Below are 21,724 nucleotides of genomic sequence, written 5' to 3'. Positions count from 1 at the left end.
GTATATTAACCACAAGCAGCATATTCTATTTTCAGCACATATTTAGGATTGCAAATCTCAGTCTTTTTAACACAGAACAGACCAACTTGGGATCTTCTCGTACTGAACTACACCACACCTTGACACCAGGAGAGAGGAAAATATGATTTAAAAACATATCCCAAACAAGACAGCAGCACAGAAACCCATGAATTTCAGTGATCTGTCAAATCACAGGCCATTAGTTAGTTAACTGGGCTTTGCCTACAGAAGAAGTTTTTCCATTATTTTTATTTCCTTTTTTTTTTTTTTTTTTTGGTAAGAAATTACTCAAATTCGAGTTTCATGATGTTGATTTTGCAGTTAAACCTCAAAAAAAAAAAAAAGAAAAAAAATCAGAGCTGGAAGGACTTTTTATTAAATTGCTCCACTCTGCCTATGCCGTGCTCTTGGTAATTTGTAGCTCAGCAAGAAACAAAACCAGTTGAAGTTTTCCAGCTTTCCATCAACTACACTTTGCAGCTGAATGATGACATTTAGAAATAGATTCTCTATATTAGAATTTTCAACACCCCGAAGTTTACCCAACTTTGGCCTACTCAGAATATAGACATAGTATATAGAATAGAAACATTTGAATTCTGCATTTTGATTAAGCTCCCACCTTTACTTTCCTCTCTTTATGCCCTCACAGCAAGTTGTGGGATGAGATTGTGTGTGCTCAGCTACTCTGTTTCAATAACATTTTATGACAAAGTGAGAAAAACATAAAATACCTGTGGATTTGCCCGTTTTTATGCAGGTAGTCCAGTCCCTCCAGCACCTCCTTAAGGATTGTGGCTATACAGGCTTCATCCAGGACACCAGTCTTGTGTTCTCCTTTGGCCACGATGTGCTTGATAATATCCAAAACAGAGCCTAGAGAAGAGTTAAACATCTTAGTTTAAACTAGAAGAACTGATTCAAAATTAAGTGTAATTTATCATCATTTAATATACAAGGAATTCACTGATGATAGTCCGGATCAGAGTCAGAAGTTGAAGCCTTTGCTGCAGGAAAGCAGAGGCAACAATGCACCCCCGGGTGCAGATTCTCAAGGCAGGCTGTGAAACCCCTGTGATCACAAGTAATTGAGAAGTTATTTGAAAAAGCCAAAATGTAAAATATACACACACAGGACTCTTGGAAGGTTTTTAGGTAGATACTGATGTTACAAGCTGGTTTAGTGCTGAGTACTGGAGAAGCTGAAGGGGGAAATGGAAAAAGCAGGGGGCTGCCAGGACTCACAAGCTGAAGGCAACAAGCTTGATAAAATTAAGCACTCTTTTTCAACTCCTACAAATTCTGTGCAGAGCAATAGCATGAAAAATCTAATTTGTTAAGGGCTGGTACAACCCTAACAGGGAAAAAAGTGAAAATCACTAAATAGAGAACAAATGAGCCTGAATTCTGACAGTAAGTCACTTCTTCACTGTGCACAAAACTGGAGTAGCTTAGGTCCTTCCCTAGAAGCATGTTTAGTCTCTCCCCCAAGCATGGTGTGAATTACATCGTCTTCCATGACAAACCCTGCTTTAGAGAGCAAACCACTTCTTCAAACTGCACCCAGGAATAAACGGAACCCGTGACTCGCACCAGGCCTCTTGTGCAAGGCCCTGCTTTTCATAGGCACTGGGTACTGCCCTCTTTGTATTTGCATCTGGACTGAAGACACTTCTCAGAACTTTTATTGTTCCAGCATGGGACGGCTAAGCCTCTTTTCCAAAGCCTGTGCCATTTAGCCCCTTCAAACTTGGGTTTCTATGGTTTAATGACTGGATAGGGACTAGCACGGTTTTTACAGCTACGGGCACAAAGCAGTGTCAGCAGTACTGGGAAGTTCTTAGAGAATGAGAAAAGCAGGCACAACTGCACAGCACAAATTGCAGCTTTGCCTGTCTTTGAACAGGAAACTTACAGGGAAAAAATATCCCAGTATTAACTCAGCTAGCTTAGAGAAGCTGGGTTCAGTTTTAGAAAAGCTTAGGCAACTTCATTCTTCCTAACTCACAATAAAAAAAGTAAGAGAAAATTATTTTTGGATCTGAAGAACAGAAACTTCCTCTCATGAATTTGGCCAGGGGGAATTAGAAGTTTCACCTTGTAAATTCTTGAAGCAAGTGGAAAATACAATGGAGGTTTTTTGTTTGATTTTCTTCTCACCCTTCAGGTTCAGGTAGACAAAAAAACCCTCTCCTTTTTAACATTTATTTTGTTAACTACCCCAACTGAATTTCTAGGCCAAAACAATTGTGCAGATCAGTTTTCACTTAGAAGAGTATTTTCCTTTTGGACTCTCCTACAAAAGCAGAGGCTGCAAGGTTTGAATACAAACACCGTGTGGAAACGCTCATTTTGCACAATTCAAACTGCAGAGGAAACAATTACATGGGCGCACAGTGTCCCTTAGTTTGTGTAAAGCAGTTTATGCTGAGCTCATCTACAAGCTTGCTGCAGCCAGCAGACACACCATTTCTGACTTTCCATCTCCTCTGGCCCACTGGCACCAGCCTCACCTGGACACCAAGACATCCAATAAACCCAGTGGAAATAAACTGAGGGATAAATTGGTTGGCCTGAATGGCAACTTCAGCATCCTCTTACCAAAAAAATAATCTTTGCTTGGTTCAATATATTTGCAAAGGACACAACATTAACACAGCAGACTCTAACAAAAATAGAAAAAAAACCCAGAGGAAAATGGGAAAAAAAAAATAGAAATGAGGTTACATAACACCCCCCCAACATTTTATGCAAGAATACTCAGTGTTCAGCCTTCCTTTACCCCACCCAAGCAGAGAAACACACTCATGTTTAGTGAATTTTGACATGGGTCTTAGCCAAAGGTTTCACCCAGGGCTAACTCAGGTTGTTCTGACATACACTGGACTTCCTGCAATAGAGCAAGAGTATCTTTACTGAAGAAAACTAAAATTTGAGATGTTGGAGATGAACCCCTTCACTGAAATCTCACCTTTATGTTCTGAGAAAAGGATCCTCTGTTGTATTTCATGAGGACTCACCTGGCCTTCAGCCTATCACGTTTTCACATTTAATGAGTACATGCTTACAGACTTTGAGGGTTCTTATTCTGGATGAGAATTTTTGTGATATCAAAATAAAAACCCACCAAAAAAGCCCCTCCACTTCCACTGTTCAGGTCTTTCCTCTCAAATGTGCCTTAATCTGGAGAACAAACTGTCACTTGTTTTAGAAGTCCAGTGAAAATATGTGGTTCTTCACATACTCATTTTGTCCTCTTTCCACCCACGACTCCGTTAGCAGACTTTGTTCACAAACATTTCCCTTCTCCTGCAAAGGGTTCAGGGAACATGAGGAGGCAGATCATATGGTGCTCAAATTCATTTGGTCAAAATTCCTCTATTTAGCCAAGTTAGAGGTTGCATTTAACCCTGAAAAGGGGGTGGAGGGTAGACAGACGAGAGCGCACGCACAGAGCCAGCCCTGGTTGTGAAAAGGCTGATTCACACCCAGGCTATATCTGCTCCCAGTCCTGCCTGCCACTCTTTAAGCACATTTATTTTAAAACCACTTTCACATTGAGATGTTCATGGAAGTGGGGGAACTTGCCAGTCCTCTGCAGAAAGGAGAACAGCAAAAAGGGATCAGCAAAATGCTCAGTGCACATAACAGCAGAAAAGCAACCCAAGAGTCACTTTTCTGTTGGAGAAAGTGTTCTTAGGATCATCCCCCTTTGTCTGCTCAGGGTTTGACTACTGGCACCACAGCACCATGAAGCTGTGATTTTTCCACCTCACAAATCAGTAAGTTTGGGAGTTGGTTCTGACTCACAACTCAACTGCAACTTAATTAAGCACAGCACCATGGAATACAAAGAACAAAGCCAAGCTCCACTTCCAAGCATTGCTCCATGTCATGTTCCAGCATTCTGGCTCAGGAAGCCTGGCATGGAGCAACAGAATAACCAAATCCCTGGAGAGAAACCCACAGCCAAGGTAGAAGCTACTTTGAAAGCAGAAGTCATGGGAATTTCACTGTTAAGGAAAACACCTCCTGCTTGAAGGCCAGGATTGGATTTCAGCATTAGGCTGATAAATTCAAGGCAATGTTGATCCCAGGGATCTCAGTTAAGTGTGTCACACACTCACTAAGTAAGACATCCACTGCCTCAGGATACAGCCAAATTCCCACACCAACTCCATTATACTGGACCAAGAGATCAGCAAATCAGAATCTGAAGGGGAAAATGACTGTTTTGCACAGTGACCTGTTCCCAATCCAGCAATATAATAACTGCTAAAATTAACTGGAAACTAATTCAGCTGAACTGGAACCAGGGCCTAAACCACACCAGAGCATGTGCTTTACAAACTGACCACACTGCTGGAAAACACCAGCATGACTGCAGATACTGCCAGCTTCTGACCCAGCCTCAAACCAGTTTAGGAGTAACTGGGGAAGAGAGAGCACATCCAAACACAGCTGGATCTCTACTCAAATGCAGTTTCACTATGGATTTGTGCTCCATGTGCAAACTGCTCAGTCTCACTGTAAGACAGAATCTAGTGGCCACAGGATGAGGTTCACACTGGAAATAAGGCACCCAGCTCTGCATTAAATAACAGTTACAAGATTTTCAAGGAGAAAACAAATCCACTACAGAGTCTCCAGAAAAGAAAAAAATATCTTTGACTCCTCCCTAAAATAAAACCTCTATTTTAGACAATGCTATGAAGCACTCTGGTGTGTATTATACATGGCATTAGGCTTGATTACACAATTTCCTCATGATTTTTCTCACTAAAAATGCACAAGTAGCAAGTACAGACTCACAGTACAGAAAGGTGAGCCCTAAATCAGAGAAAGAAAAAAAAAAAAGAAATTAAGTTTGGCTGAGGCTGACTGGAAGGCTTTTCCAAGCCCAGAAGGGGCCACATACCAAGAAAAGACAAAACAAGACACAGACAAAAGGCTCAGAACTGGAGTCTAACCATAAATATAAATAATGCTGTCATTAACAAGGATGTTTAAAGAAAGCTGGTGAAGAGCAACTGATCTCAAACCCCAACAGAAGACAAAGGAAAGGAGACAACATTTAGTGATTGATATGGAAAAAATGCAGCTAAAACAAATTCTTGCCCATCAAATATACACTTTGCAGCACATCAACAGGAAGCCTACAAGATACTGTGCAATCTGATAAAGCATTTAGCATGACTTGTCATTCATCATCCAAGTGTCTCAGTGTACTCTGACACCAAAGGCCATGGAAAGGCACCTACTTAGCAAAGAGCAATCTCTCAGCACAGCACTTGAGAGGGGAGTGGTTTTCTGCTCAAAGTCACAAGCTTCCTAGTCTGCTCCAAAAGTTGATAATGCAGTAGCTCCTAAGGACAGCACAAGTCAGCAGGAACTACCTGTACACAGACTTACCTCAGCTGAGAGAGCCCAACCTGTAACTACTTGTAAGAGAAGGATATTGAGTTTTTGGATATTGACATCAGGCAGACCACTTGCAATGGACAGTCCTGTCTTGCACCCCACACACATATCCAGTAAAACTGACTCTTTCAACACCATGAACTATGTGTTTCTCCAAAGATACTGGGTTACCTATGGCAAGAAAATGAGATTGGAGTTCCATGGTTCACCACCTCACTGCTGTGCCCCTGCACCAACTTACGAGGCCATACTGTAAACGGGATCACTGCAGTAACTGGAAATCCAGTTTTCCAGGCAGGGTGGAGACCAAACAACCAGGAACTCCTTAAACCAGCTTTGCTGCTGAGGAAAACTTCCGTGTAATCACACCCTCGGGGCAAGGAGTCCTAATTGTTCCACTGATTCAACAGCAAACCACCACAAACACTGAGGCTTCCTGTTCCAAATCCAGAGCACGATTCCTTGACCTCACCTACACCAGCAAGCCTGTGGAACGGCATTTAGGAAGCCTGTTTCTGACGTTTCTCCTCAGCAGAGGAAGAAAACATCCACAGCCATCACTGACACTGCTTAGTGCTTCAGCACATTGGGGCTGAAGCAGAGAAGAGCATGAAAACCTGAGCAGAAAGGAAAGCTTGTTTGGATCAAGATTACAGATAAATGCAGGAGTATTCCAGCTGGAATTTTACATGCCCCCAGAGGCAGAAAAAATGTACAGCAGAGCTGGTTGCTGTGGGAACCATATCTTGCATGTTATATTATAACTTAAGTGACAGAACCAAGATACGCTCTAAGTTAAATGCAAAAAAACCTCCTCCTTTAACTTTGTCTGGGAAGCAGAATGGGAAAATTTAATACTCTAATTTCCAACCTGGGAAAAAAAAAAAATAAAAAAAAGCAGGTAACAGTACCTGCATTGATAGGCTGGAAAACAGTGCTGGGGATCACTACACAACTTTGTGAGAACCAAAATCTGCCCCAAACCTGACAAACACTGATGCTGAACAGGCTGAACCTTTGAGAAGGGGGTGTTGGCAGATTCACTGCTGCTTCTTTCAAGACATCACAGTATTAGCCCGTGGTTTCAGTGAATCTGACTCTCATCAGAGCCAAGAATTAAATCTGCACCTTGTCAGTCTCTGGCAAACAGATGAAAAAAATGCAGAAGAAGGAAGAGCTGCTTGGATTCAGTACTTCTGGGACTGAGGAATATAGATACAGCAGGAGAACAGCAAAGTAAAGGAAACAACAACGTATACAAAACAAAGGAAAAGACATTAACCCGGGTTAAACCTCAGAGGGAAGGCTAAGGAAACTTCCACTTCTTGCCTCCTTCCCTCTAGGGCATGTGCATGGATGCATAAGAAATATGAAAAGATTAAGGCAGAAAACTAAGTAATACAATAAAGGGAGCAAAACAGCCTATTGCTGTTGTGATCAAGACATTTATAGGAGAAAATCTGAAGGACAAACTAATTTTTCATGCTTTTCCTATTACAGTTAGGAATGGCAATGTATCTACAGACTGCATTCTGCAGTCACGTACAGTCCCTGCCATCTCCTGCTTCTGACTTATCCCATCCTTAATTGTTTGAAATTGTGTTTCTACAAATCAAATTAAAACTCCTCCAGATGAATTAAAAATAGCATATCTGTCTCCTAAGAAAATAATTCAACATAAACATGAGGATTTCTAAAAACCTGTGGTTTATGCTTTGATCATAACTCTCTGTTGGAATTAGGAGGGGCCAGATCAGAGACTAACACAGCAGAAGCAGAACAAGAAGTCCCAACTCCCTGGTAGAGAACTAAGACTTGCCTACCTCTTTTGGTCTGGCTTTCTGAACTTCAGATCAAAGGTTGAAGCTAGAAGTTGATTAAATAATCTTAAAAACTTCTGGAAAATAAAAGGTTTAACTATTTCAATACAGCAATCTCCTTAGCAGATTTCATTAGGAGCCTTCAAGAGGGCAGAATATCCAAGAGCCCTGTCTGGAAATGTTTCAGTATTTAAAGGATTTGCACAGTTTAAAAATACTTTGGTGGTTTCCACTGCTGTAGGCTAGGACAGGAAAAATTGTTGTGTGATGTAGCAAGCCACCAGAGCCAGCTGTTTCATAAGAGCAACTGTTTTATAGCGTTATCGACAGCCTTGGGTCACCTGTGAAATGAGAGCTCTTGTTAAAAGCAGGGAGAATTTAGAAGAGCAAACAGGTCGAAGCCAGTAAAAGCACAAGAACAAAAGCACAGCTGCTCCTCTTCCTACTAAAAAGCCACAGGAGCTTGAGAGCAGGACTGGGCTTCAGCAGGCTTTAAAAGGGCACGAGTAAAATTCATGACAGGAGAATGCCAGGGAGGCAAAGAGCAGGTCACCAGTTGTCTAGAAATAGCCATTGGAGTTTAGTTTGGAGTAACACCGGACCCAAAGGCTGGGGTGTCGAGTTCACACTGCTAAGCTTAGAACCCTACAAAACTTCCATCATTAGAGAAAAGGGTCTGCCATTTCTACTGAAGGGAACAGAAACAGCAGACACTTCACAAACCTGACACAGACACACATCACGAGACCTGCAAAAGGGTGTCAGTAACTGGACACACCAGCACCTCCTGTCTCTACCAGTTGCATCTCATCACAGCCACGTTTCTGCCATCAGCAACTCCACACCTGTTTGGGGTCAGTGCTGCCAGTTCAGACTGCTCCGAGCAGTGACTCCCACCAGCCTGGCTGGGCTCTGATGCACATCAGCTCCCCATTACCTCCTGGCTGCTGACACCTTTCAAATACAGAAATCTCCCATCAACACAGTACTTGTGGAGACAAATAGTTCCGTTTCAGTGACAATGTCAGTCAGGTAATTAAGGTACCTTTGAGTGCACCCTCTGGTTGTTGAGGAGCAAAGCACTATTAGACAGCAGCAATTAATGGATTTATTTTCCCTTGGAGACATTCCTAAAACTCTTGCATGTATGACCAGGTTAGGATTTCATAGAAAGACTGCAGCCAGAAAATAAATTAAATTGCACTTACAACAACAACAGCAAAAAAGGCTTACATTATGGATTGGGCTGTCTTATGGGCTGCTTATCAAATTAGTAAGGTCAGTGTTTGTAGGCTGAAATTAAAACCAGTTTCAGCCTGAAATCACACACTGACAGAAAAGACGCAATAAAATTCTGAACTTTTACCCAGAACAAATTCTCAAGTACAAAAGCCATGATCAAGATACACAATGGACATCAGAATGTATTTCATATGTACTTACTGAGATGTACAAATCTCTTTGAACATCTAAACAAAATTAAAGTGTTAGGCTGTACTCTGGTTTGGGTCTGTTTTGGTGGAGGGCTTTTGTTTGCTTGTTTGTTTTTGGTTTTGTTTTGGGGGTGTTTTCCTTTGCTTTTTTGTTTTGTTTTGTTTTCTGGTTTAAAAACCAGCTCAAAGGTTTTTCCTGTTGAGAAACCCAGATCATTATTTTTCCCACTGGATGACAGATGACTGCAAAACGAGCCACTTTATTACTGATAAGAACTAAGCTCAAAGGAATGAGAGACAGTTTCAGAAGTGTCTCTTGTTACATAAATCACTCAGTCTAAGACCAACTGAAAATAGTCTCGTTAAAAGTGAATGGAAAAGCTCTTCAGTCAGAAAGTGCCAATCACAAGTTTCTTCCCCCGTCCTTAAGACTGTGCTGTAGAATTTGCCTATGAGATATGAGATTCCTGAAGCACAGATAGAAAAAAAAGTATGAAGTAAAAAGTATATAAAAGAAAACAGCTGAAAAATACCTCACAAGGTACCCTCCTGCTTAGAAAGTGACAGGTCATTCTGAAAGTCTTTCTATTTACTTTAGCAATTCCTCCAGCCTTCAAATGATTCCTTTTAAGTGAGAAAATGTAACACTGACTCACAGAAATGTTGGACAGAGGGAAGAATTACTCTTACTAGTCTGTCTTCTACTGTATGACCCTACTCTTCAACATATACAACAGAATAAGAAGTGAGATTTCCTAGCACTACTTTACTGCAAGTCCCCCACTAAATGCCAGAGCTGCACATGGGTCAATTATCAGGCTGAAGAACATAAAAGCCCATTCAAAGGGAATATTAAATGAGAAGCAGGTTGTCACTCTCACCAGCAAGAGGCTGGTTCTGAAGCAATGATTATTTTTCCAGAAATTTTCCACTGTAGTCTTTACATCTGTGATGCCTTGATAATGATGGTCTGACTTTTTCCCAGCTTTACATAAAAAAAAAAACAAAAAAAAAAAAAAAAAACAAAAAAAAAAAAAAAAAAAAAAAAAAAAAACAAACAAAAAAAAAAACAACAACCAAAAAAACCCCACCTCCACACAAAATTGAGAACAGACAGAGACAACGTTTGGAGGTTCAAGGATGACCCTCATTGTGACTTGATTCTGACAGAAAACTGCTGTGAAGTGACTGAGGCAGCTGTGCATTTTCTTCAAGAAGGTTGTGTCCTCTCCTGGAAAAGGCCAAACCCCTTGCTGCTGACTCTCCAGCACCCCCTGAAATGCCATTTCCTCGTGTTGTGGAAACTTTCCCATAGATACACCTTTTATACACACAGCAACACTGCTTGCTCTAAGCTGTCAGGGGATTCTTTTCCACACACACACAGTCATCGTATCTTTAATGGCCTGTTACATGTCCCTCTAAGAAAACAGAAGGTATTGCTTAATGACACATGAGACATTAAAAACCCTTTAAGACAGACTTAAGGTTGGCATGGAATTTGATTTCCCCCAAGAGGACTGCTAAAATTCTCTAAAGAACACCTTCAAAGAGACATGTTTTATGGTCATTGTTGAGCTCTTGAGTAAAAAGCAAACAGGTTTAGCCAGATTTTTCCACATCATCTTCTGGCATTTTACAGTCCTCAAAATTAAGCCAAGAACAGAGAAGCCAAGTTGGGGGTTTTTTTTTTTAAGCAAGAAAATAGGGATTTTTTTTTTTTTTCCCCCAGTTTTCAATTCCTTTTCACTGCAGTGCCAGGAAAATGAAGTCTTCCTAAACACAGGCCCAGGATTTAGCAACAGCCCTTTGTGCTATCATCCAGAACTTGATTCCATTTCTTGTCTCAACTGTAACTTACACAGGGTTCCTGGAAAATATTATGACATCAAATAAAACACTACTGATAAAAAATTTTCAAACTCAATTCTCTCAAAAAAAGCCATTTCTCCAGCATCTGAGAGAATAAAGGGAAGTTTCCCTGGCTCTGTGTTAACCAGACAGTGATTTTAAAAAGCTAGTTAGGTGTTACTACTGATGGACATAACATGAGAAGCTATTTCTGACCTGAATGAGTTGAAATCAAATTATTACTGTTCATACGGAATTGCTGGAAAGATGCTTGGTGGGAAAGGACCTGGGGGTGCTGGTTGACAGTGGCAGAACATGAGCCAAAGTGTGGTCAGATGCGCAAGAAGGCCAATGGCACCTGGCCTGTGTCAGGAATAGTGTGGCAGCAGGACCAGGGCAGTGATTGTCCCCCTGTGCTCAGCACTGCTAAGGCACCTCAACTGCTGTGTGCAGTTCTGGGCCCCCCACTACAAGAAACAGTTTAAGGGGCTGGAGCAAGTCCAGAGAAGGGAATGGAGCTGGGGAAGGGGCTGGAGCACCAGGAGCAGCTGAGGGAGCTGTGGGGGCTCAGCCGGTAGAAAAGGAGGCTCCATGGGGACCTTCTCACTTGCCACAACTCTCTGACAGAAGGGTGCAGCCAGGGGGGGGTCAGGCTCTGCTCCCAGGGAACAAGCAGTAGGATAAGAGGAAGCTGCGTCAAGTTGCACCAGGGGAGGTTTAGATTGGACAGTAGGAAACATATCTCCATGGAAAGGGTTGTTCAGCATTGGAACAGGCTGCCTGGGGAGGTGGTGGTTAGAAGATGCATAGATGCGACACTTGGGGACAGGGTTTTAGTGGTGAACTTGGCAGTGCTGGGGTAATGGTTGGACTTTCTGATCCTAAAGGTCTTTTCCAACCTAAACAACTCTACAATTCTATGAAATGTCTTAATTCACAGGTGGGATGCTTAAGAGGTAAACAAGGGAGAGAGGAAGGAGGTAAGACAGGTTTTTATGCTGCCTTTTAGGGTAAAGAAATTGGACCACTCACCTCCACTAAGTAACTTCATCACCAGCCAAAGCTCATCTTTCACCACAAATGATGTGTAGTAAGATACAATGTTGGGGTGATGGCATTGACTCATGGCTTGAATTTCTTTCTGTAGAGAAAAAAAAAAACATTAGCAGTTGGACACACACAGTGATTATTACTCCTCAGGCACAGAGGTTATCTCCCTCAAGACACAAAGAGGGTGCAAAGAAAAAGGATACCTAGAAGGTAAATGTAGAAAATCCAGAAATACTCTAAACACTCAGGCTGCATCATACTAGAGCCAGAAGGTATTTTAGGATGTTATTCCTGTCTGTCTAGAGGAAGAAAAAGTTACCCAAAAAACCCTTGGTAACACCATCAAAGTGGTGGCAACTGAAACACCTGCATGCAGCTATAATAGAATATTCCCAAAAATTCACTCCAGTTTGTGACCTAAGAAGTTCATGCCGACACGATGCAACAGATGCTTAATCTGTTGAAGACGATCATTTGGATGAGAAAGGGAAATACTGGCCTCTGGGAAAAAAAGGCCTCTTATTCCTAATGTTTCTTCCCAGCAGGAAAGCAGATGGCTTAGCTCAATCAGGTTGAAGGCACAAAGGACAGCTGCATCCTTTGTCATACTGGAAGAAGAGGGAGATCACTTTGAGATTAGAAAGTCAATAGCTACTACTGATGGAGGACAACATGAAATATGTTGAGATATATAAATTGTTTCGAGTTTTGACTGTGCTTAGTCTCAGTTTTGGTTATGGGTTCAGGTTATGGGTTGAGGCTTCCCAGGTTATGGAGGGAACACCACAGAAGACACAGACTGATTTCACTATGCAAGCACAAATCACCAGTTTGGACAGGCAGACCCACAGTTTCTTGGCTGTCCATAGACAAAAGCCATCCACGGAGCCAAGCCTGGCACCCTGCACCGCACCCAGCTGAGCCCTTGTGCTCCAGCCAAGTCCCCCAACCTGTCAAGTTGTACCCTCCAGCAGCACCAACCCCAGACACTCCTCCCCTCATACCCTGAACTTCTGCTCTCAACTACAACATTCCTTCACTGGACGCAGGGAAGGAGGAGAGCACGGGCCCTTCACCCCCTGATCCTTCCCTCCCTCTAAGCACAAGACTTCCCTGGTACTGAAGTACAAGAGAGCTCTGAGAAGAATTCACTCATGCCTAGGACGCCCCACAAATGCAGCACATTTTCCTCCTACTCCTGTACAAAGCTCTGCTTGTGACCGAGTTCAGAGTAAAGCCACTGCTTCCCCTTGGCAAGGCCTGAGCTGGCAATCACAGCTCCAAAGGAACAGGCTCATGTTGATTTATCCACTTAGCACTGCTTTTCAGGGAGTAGGTGCATTTGAGGAATCCAAAGCAATTGGTTCCTCTTTCTGCTTCCCCAGGAGAGGCACCAGCTTTCCAGGAAACTTAACAAGCAGATTAAAGAAGAATCCTTCTAAACAGGAAAGCATATTTGAAGAGTGGGGAATAGGCTATTCATCTCCATGTAGCATACTCTGAATAAAAAACACTCTGTGAAAATAAATACAGCCTAAAACAATATATTCTGCTTACTCTGACAGCTCCAGCTCCCTTCCTTGCAAACTTTCACTTGTGTCAAGTCATTTTTCAAAAAGGAATAAATCAGCAACTTCAGAGTTTTCTGTGGCTCTCTGTAGTTCTCTCTCTGACAATTAAAATATACTACATGAGCACAAGTGGCACCAGAGGAAGCCAAGATGGAAAGCTGCAAGCAGGACTGGTAATCCATCTCTTCAGCCAGACCTGCCCCAAACCCACCACTCTCAGATATTATCCAAAGGAGCTGGTTTTATATTTTCTCAGCTAGACTGCTCAAAATATTTTGAAGCAGTTCCCTGGGAGATCAAGAGAGTAATATGAGAAATATACTCAAACACTGCATATTTGATACACACTTGTGTATCCTACTGGAGTACAGGAGGCAATGAGACAAAGCCTGGACCAAGTTTACTTAACAGCCTAGACCAGGATCAGATCTTTGTCATTTAAGCAGCCCTGTACTTCAGAATTTTTCAGGCGTTCTGTGACACTTAGTTACCATTTTATTATTTTTGAAGAACTTCCTCTCTCATTCACTACCACAATCTGCTCCCTGGGCTGGGAAGCACAGCTTAAAAAAAAAAAAAATAGCTCAAGTCTGTCATGTGCACCAAGGTATAAAGAGGGAAAATAAATAATCACAAACCTGATCTGTGCAATTAAACACCTCTGTCAGCCAGTGGATGTATAACACAGGCAGATTAATCCATTTTTCACACAGTGTAGCACAGCTCTGAATAATTAATTGCATCACAGCCCACGATTTTTAGTGGTTTTACATTATTACCAATCAGAAGGAGCAGCAGACTTTCCCTTCCACCCACAAACCCCCACTCCATTTTCAGCAGTTTTCTAGGCTAATCTCACACTGGCTATATCAAAGCTTGGTTCTTCTTCTCCCCCAAAGAGGGTACCAACATCCTGAAAGCTCAACCCATACAATTGTTATAAGTGATAGTGGCAAATCACAGGGGCTTTGTGGTTAAAATGCTTCCTGGCATAACTGAAACCAAGCCAATTCTGTAATACATCCACAGTCTGCTCCAGCAGTACAAATGCAGCGGCTGAAGGGCTGTAGCTAAAGCAGGAATCCCACTCAAGGATCACTGGGAAGCTCTCCTCAAAAGCATACTTACAGAAGGAGGGGATAAAATGCAGCAACAGCCATTCTGTGTGTAGTAAGCTCAGCTTTAATACTATTCCCAAAACCTTTGGGAGAGTTTGCTGCTCTTCAAACACAACAAAGTCATAGCCGGCAAGGGTTTCCTCTTCATACCTCCCTAATAAGACTGCTATCCCCAGATAACTGAGTTACAACTGTGCTTCCCATATTTTCCCCAGCATGAAAACTATATTGGAAGACTGCTAAAAAAAATCTCAGTGATTTCCACACCTCTGTAATAATTTATTTGGGCTGCTCTATACAAGCTTTAAGGTGGAAAGGTTGCTTTATTCCCTCTCTGCCAACAGCCATGGGTCATTTGATACAGACCTCCATGCCATCCACAGATGCAGTGGGTGATAAGCAGCTCTTCCACCCAACACCCCTCACACTCCATGGCTTCAGTGATGAGAGACAGCCTTCCTGCCAATTCCCATAAATTGCTCCGCTTTTTGTTTAGCTATGGAGAATGAATTCCCGACAAAAACATGTCTAGACACAGGCAATGGTTTGGAAATGGTTACATGCTCACCCTGGGCAAGATATTAAAAATATCTGTATTGTCAAATACCAAAAGCAAATAGACTGGGATTAGCTCTAAATGTCTCCATGGCTTCCATTAAGGGTTCTGACAAATGTTTTCAGTACTTCTACAGGCAATAAAAGAAACTTTTCAAGGCTTGCAAAACAGCAATAAAACTGCAGTGAAGTATAATCTAGAATCATAAGCAACCTGCTAGTCTCCTGTAAGTCAGACATACTTCTGGAGATCCGCTATTTTGGATGAGGGTTTATTTGCCCACTGACACACAACTGAAGTTTGAATTAATGGGAGCAGTTAAGGCTGTGTTTTAGCTACCAGCTCAAGTTTCTTAATGGTATTTTATTTTCACATCATCACCTTTTACTCTGTTCGTCTGCCCCTGAGGCTTTCTTCAGAGACGCTCTCAAATACAGGGACAAAAATTGTGCTTTATTTAGTTTTACTTTCTACATGTTGACATGAACTCAAGAGATACAGCACAGCAGCGGAGTGCTTTCATGTGGCTACCCGCAACTTCAGAGTCCAGAAAGCTGTCAACGTGGCTACCCTGTTTGAAGGCAATCACAACCATAAGAGAACTGGGGAGGGAAAGCATGGCTAGGCAGAAATCAAAGCAGGTCAGGTGTGATCACCCCTTGAAAACATCAATGCTTCAAGTATGGCTGGTAAAGATCTTACACCATGAGATTTCAGCTGAGAGATAAGGCATTAAAGCTGCTCTTCATCCTTTTAAAGCAGGATTTAGAGCTCCAGTCCTACAGGCAGCCATAACCATTCATATTTCGCTCCAAGTGGAATTTTAACCGTTTAGCTAAAAGGTTGGAAAATTGACAATAATAATTCATTTGCCTTTTGAGGTGGCAACATAACTAAAAACAAAAAACAAAACCAAACATGTTCTTCTACCAAAATTAACTCAAGAGACATTAAGAAGGTGGGGAAAAAACACTAAATCAAAGATCCTGATTCACCTCCCACTCCTTGGATTATCCAGTTCAACTCCTTGCCTCAAGTGGCTACAGGACCTAAATTGGCACGAGTAAAGAGGGGTTAGATTAGCCCTAGAACAACAGTGAAAGAGAAACAATTCTGAAAGGGATAAACACACTTCATCCATTAAATAATCTTCAGTGACGGGAACAAAACAGTCCCATGGCAAGTCATTCAGCAGTTGCCCATTTTAATGGCTAGTCTTCAGCCTCAGTCAGTGGTTGTTCCCTCTTTCAAAGTCTTCAGCATTAGTGGAAATGTACTGAAGGAAGCAGGTGTTTATAAACTGTTGTTTGTTTATAATTGTGGTGTAGCAATTCCTACATGGCCATTTTTTATTGGTTTCAGCCAAAAAGCAAATGGGCAAGTGAATGCCTCCTCTCACAGATACAAGCAAGCCAGCTTTACCCACATCACCAACTAACCTATTACTGACCCTTACAGTTGTTCAGATCAATAGCCAGTGCTTACAGCTCAACAATGCTTTCAATGTGATTAGTGCCCACAGACAGCTGCAAACTCTAAAGTTCTTTACATGCACCATCTCATGCTCATCCAGTCCAAGTAAAGGAAGACATTCTGTGTTCAGGACTTCACCCACCATTAACACTGATGATCATAGTGAACTCTACACAAAAACAACCCCAAAACAAAACCAAACCAAAACCTAAACCAGTCCAGTAATTAAGACTTCTGTTGTTCCTGCTTTGATAAACAATACAACCAAGCTGTACTCAGCATAGGTTTAAGTCTTAAGATGCAATCCCAACATGTAACACAGCAGATCAAATAACCATGCAGAAACCACGTATCATACGTAAGACTCCCTGGCACTGACACTGGGGACTTTTTTCCCCTGGAGTAAGTGTAAAGCTCCTCAGGCCTGGAAATGGAATTATAACAGCAATTCCCATCAGATGACAGGCATGGATGAAACATCTGTACTACTTCCACAGCAATCTGCTGCTTTGTTCCCAACAACCTTATAGTCTGGTTAATCCACTTGTAGGAAGTGCTCCGTCAGATCAAAGGCAGTTCAATATCCTGCCCAAGTCTTCAAAAGAAGGTGTAAAAACCCTATAAAAAGCAGTTACACAATTATCTGCCCAGAGGGTAGACTTCTTACTAAGCCTGGGCAGTTAACAGTTGGCTTATGCTTTAAACCAGGGGAGTTCATAATCCTTTTTTTAAATCCTATCTAATTTAACCTTCTAAACTATAGGTTGATTTATTTAATCTCACGCAATGTTTGATCTCCATTATTGGCAGCAAGTTCCCCAGGTTATTTCCATGAAATTCTAGAGGACATTTCTGTTTAACTGCAGTTCAACTTGTTCCCTCAGCCTCCTTAACTGCCCTCTGGCCACAGCAGTAAAAGAGTAGTACCATCACGTCTTGAGTGCAGACCTGTCAGACCCAGTCCTAATCAGTCTCTGGAGTGGGAAGAATTTGGAATCTCCTTCTAGGAACAGCAACACCACATCCCCCATGCTCTTTCCTGAGCCTGTCTCCTGTTGAATCATCTTAGGGAATAAACAGGCAGCATTTCGCCCTAGCTGGGAAAGCCCAATGTGAAATATCCCATAGCTTATGCTTCCCTCTCTGCTGTTCAACATTCCTGGTAACTGCTAAGCTGACAACCCACGTCATCTGCTACTCATGGAGAAAAAAGTCTCCATCTGGATGAAAGAAAACTCAGCTTTAATTGCATGAAAATGAAGCAGAGTTTGTAGGACAGAGGGGGGATTTAAGGCCTTTTACATCAGTAATTCTTTAAAACAAGAAAACGCTTATACAAGAAAAAAGGCTGGAGGCATGGTTATTTTGAGGCAGATGTTTCACCACTGTTTCAAGGATTGGCAACAGCAGTAAAGCAACCAGCATCCCACAATGGAAAAGAGTAAGAGCAAAACACAGCACTGAATGGTGTGCAGCTGTGACATACAACACATGAACAAGCAGACTGTTTGCAAACCCACACCAGTGTGGTTGTTAACTACCACGGGTCGCAAGACAAGTAAAAACTGGAATTGAATAAATTCCACGTCAGTAATAAATCAAAAAGTCCAAGATAATTTATAGAAAACACTGTATTTGACCAGCTCTCCTTACACTCCACTCCCAGTCACACCCCTGAGCAAGAATCATTATAAGCTACACTGTACTTCCCTCTCAGCTGAATCCCACAGGCAGTCTAGGAAGGATCTGGGAGCATTCAAAAACATACAGGGGAAAAGTAAAAATGAAGCATGGAAATAAATTCCTGACAAACATCACCCCTAATTCAGCAGCTGGGTTAGAAAGAGGTACATCTCTGCCCAGCACTACTCTTGCTGTCTACATTCTTTACAGCAATTAGCACTCCAGCTGAAGAGCTGAATGCCCTTGACTTGGCTTACTCATGATTCAACAAAACTGGGCCTTCCTGCATTTTCCATACCCCATAGCAGCAATAAATAAATACAGTGCATTAACCTAGAATGTCACACAGTATATGCAAAGTGTGCAGTTTATTCCTGATCACCCACACGGCTCAAATGTATATTGAGCTAAAAGGATCAAGATCAATATCTTTAATGAGCCAAGTCATAGCACTTACTGTGCTTAGAGTGAGTATCTCCAAAGCAAGGACATGGTCCCAGATTTCCTGGCCTCTGGACACCTGCTAGGCTTAAAGGAAGCTCAAGGCCACTCACCCATCCAGCTGGTCATAGAGCCACTTGCTCTGCATTTCACACTCCATATTAACCTTCCTCTTCTCCTCTGTCCCAAGAAGTAGAAGGGCCAGCCACTAAGCAGCACAGACATTGAAAGAGGTATATAAGAATCAAATCATCTTTTTAAGGATGACAGAACTGTTTGCTGGTCTTCCTAGTCTCTCATGAGCAATGTGACACTGTTCTACCCTCTTAGCTAGGCAGATTCTGGGATGAAAGAAGCTTGCTTCAACAGAGAAGTCTACAAGTCTGTAGAAAAATAATTATAAAATAATTTAAGCACAATTTCCCCCTTGCTATCACACTGCCCAATGAGTGGGCAGTGCTGTAAACCAAGAGCACTCTCCTGACCCCAGGCAGGAAAGCAGAGTTTACCCTAAGCTGACTGTTGTGCTCAAATGCAACAGAAGGATAACAGAGCTCCTGAAGGCCCCAGTTTGTGATTCTAACTGTACTGGGGGAAAGGAGAAAGCAAGGAGGGGGTGTAACATACCCCAGTGTGAATTCATCATATTTGTCTTTGCATTTGCTTCTTAAAGCAACTGTAACCTGCAACCATCTACAGTTACCTTTTTTTTTTTTTTTTTGGTGGGGAGGGAACACCACAATCCTGCAATAAGAAGCAGTTGCTCAAAAAAGTTAATTAAACTAATTGGGAAAACTGCCATGAAGGGAGACTACAAGAAATTTGAGGATATTTACTTTAGAGTAGAAGCAGATATGGAAACAAGATAAAAATAAGTGAAGGTAAGAGCACACAGAGCTGGGAAATCAGGAACTTCCATTCTTTTGGCTCTTGCACTGAGAAACAACACTGGTGATCCAATAGACTGACAAATTCAGAACAAGCCCAGGGAAAACACTTTTTCACACAACACATCTACCTCAGCAACCCCTGCCCCAGGAAGCTGCTACAGCTCAGAACCATCTTTGTGCCCCTCCACCGCTCTATGACTTTTAAATTCAAGGATATTTACAGCTGCATACCCAAGCCCAGCGAAGGACCCACACCAGATCTGGTCACAAAACTGGAAGCTCTGGAGAGCTGATAACAGCAATACATTGCAGGCCTACCCACAACAGGAAAAATCATTGTGATGAACACGTCAGCCAGAGACCCAAAACGTGCAATTAGAAGTACTTATCTAAAATTATACATCGTATCTCTGCAGTATCTCTTTCTGAACCTAACCTTCTTTTGCCAGAATTGGCAATTACTCAAAGACTCAGTCTCAATTACTACATCCTGACAATGCAGGCAGGAATACCACTGAGGCAGGGTAGTATGAGCAAGACATGTAAGAGGCTCGAAAAGGATACCAAGGGTTGGTATAAGGACAAAAAGACCAACTGTGAGAGGAGATCTTGAACTCCTACACTAGCATGAACCATAAGAGGATTTGAACACAGGCCATCTTGAGTCCTTCATGCAACCCTCCACAGGAGCACTATGACAGACTGAATGGAGCCTTTACCTCTTTACCAGGGCAGATTTGCAGATGCCTATAATGACAAAAATAGCATTAGACAGAAACTGGAACTGTGGTTCAGGTGATTTGCTGAAGATTGTACAAATGTAGAGGTAGCAGGACTCTCAAATTCTCTCTGTTCTACCTTGTAATTGCAAGCACCAAAAAAAGTGCCTGAAGTAAACTACAGAAGCTGTCGAGATGCAAGTGGACAGACAGGCAAGGTAGGATTATAAAAATCTTAGAGAGTTGCTTTAGAAGAAAAGATAGTACCAAGACTCATCTCCTTAATGCCAATATTTACTGTGGAAAAGCTTTGCCCCCAGAGAGCTTTCTCATTTTAGTGGAAACAACTCAGTGTTCACAGGAATGTCTATTTCTACCTGGTTTAAATTCAGGGACCTTCCAGATGTGAGGCGAATGTAACAACCACTGCACTGCAGAGGCACCAGCTCACACACACACAAAGAGAAGAAAACCAAGCCCATCAACACAGGGGCCAGATGAGGAAAGGGAAATTTCAGTTACCACAGCTACTGCAAAAATCTGTTTTTCATTGAGATAACCTTGAGAAAAGAGGCACAGAGCAGCAGAAAATGACAGAGCTATAGCTCCAAAGGATTCTGTCTCCTGTCCTGAACTCAGAATTACGGGGATTTCCATACGGCAGCCTGCAATATGTCAGTGATCTCTTTAGCTGGCATCAGTACCAGAAAGAGATTAGGAACAACAGCTAATTCATTCAGTTTTTCTCTTTACAGGTGAAGGGAAAAAAATGTAAAGAACTGAAGGAAAGGAAAAGAAAGCAAAGCCATTCCCTTAAATTTGAAATGTTCTGAAAACAGTTCTGGATCCCCCTCAAACTTCAGAGCTCTTGTGGGTACAGCTGAGCTTCACACTTGCACATTAACTCAGTTCAAAACAAAGGGATTATACAAAGTGCTGAGCTCTAAACAAACAGTCTGAAGTTTTGCAACAGTTGATCTTTTTAACATTTTAAGTACCATGTCCCACAACCAGGACAACTAAGCTGCCTCTAATGAAGTCAGTCAAGTTCCAAAACCTTCATTCCACCTCAAGAAAGGTTTTAAGGCACTTGGCAAAGAGATATTTCAGAAATAACAGAAATACAACTCCCCAGACAATTCTGATTGCATACCAGGAGCTCATCCATGCTTGTCTGACACTTCTCAAGATTGATCCGTTTAATCGCCACCTTCTCTTTCTTCGGAGCGCAGAAGGCTGCCTGGACCACTGCAGTCGCTCCACTCCCTGAGGGGGGAAAAAGAGAGAGTTACCAACACCTTACAGACTTCACCAGGAAGGGAGGGAGGCCAGACAACAAAATTCTGAGTGCCAGGTAGTAAAGACAGCAGAGCCAGGTAAAAACCCAGTGAAAGCCCTCTAGGCACTCCCCACTGTGCAGCTCCATGGGTTGGCTCAGCCGCCACATCCAAGTGCTGGGCAAACTGAAGGAAAACAAGTAGATCTTTATGGTCCCTTCCAGGGATCATTACAGCTCTGCAGACCAAAAACCCTCTCCAGATTCCAGCTTCCTTATAGAAGAGTGATTCTACTCATGTATTTTTAAAAGATATGCCACTGAGGTCACACAGACTTTTAACCTGATGTGTTCACCCAAAGTGTCAAAACAAGCCACTCTTTGCTGCCGACACTAATGAG

The 21,724-nt window shown here is 42.2% G+C and overlaps 1 protein-coding gene across 1 annotated transcript in view; it reads right to left on the bottom strand.

Moving 5' to 3' along the window:
* Positions 1–21,724, bottom strand: part of OXSR1 (oxidative stress responsive kinase 1) — an 87,249-nt gene that overhangs the window by 46,630 nt on the left and 18,895 nt on the right. Inside the window, exons 2-4 of the mRNA XM_032098258.1 lie at positions 21,201–21,313; positions 11,579–11,687; positions 756–897 (exon numbers count right to left, since the gene is read on the bottom strand). Of these exons, the coding sequence (XP_031954149.1) occupies positions 756–897; positions 11,579–11,687; positions 21,201–21,313 (364 nt within the window). The remainder of the gene's footprint in view (positions 1–755; positions 898–11,578; positions 11,688–21,200; positions 21,314–21,724) is intronic.

This window comes from Corvus moneduloides, chromosome 1 (assembly GCF_009650955.1).
Source record: "Corvus moneduloides isolate bCorMon1 chromosome 1, bCorMon1.pri, whole genome shotgun sequence".
In the NCBI taxonomy this organism is placed as follows: Eukaryota; Metazoa; Chordata; class Aves; order Passeriformes; family Corvidae; genus Corvus; species Corvus moneduloides.
This window is presented reverse-complemented; position numbering and strand designations above follow the sequence as displayed.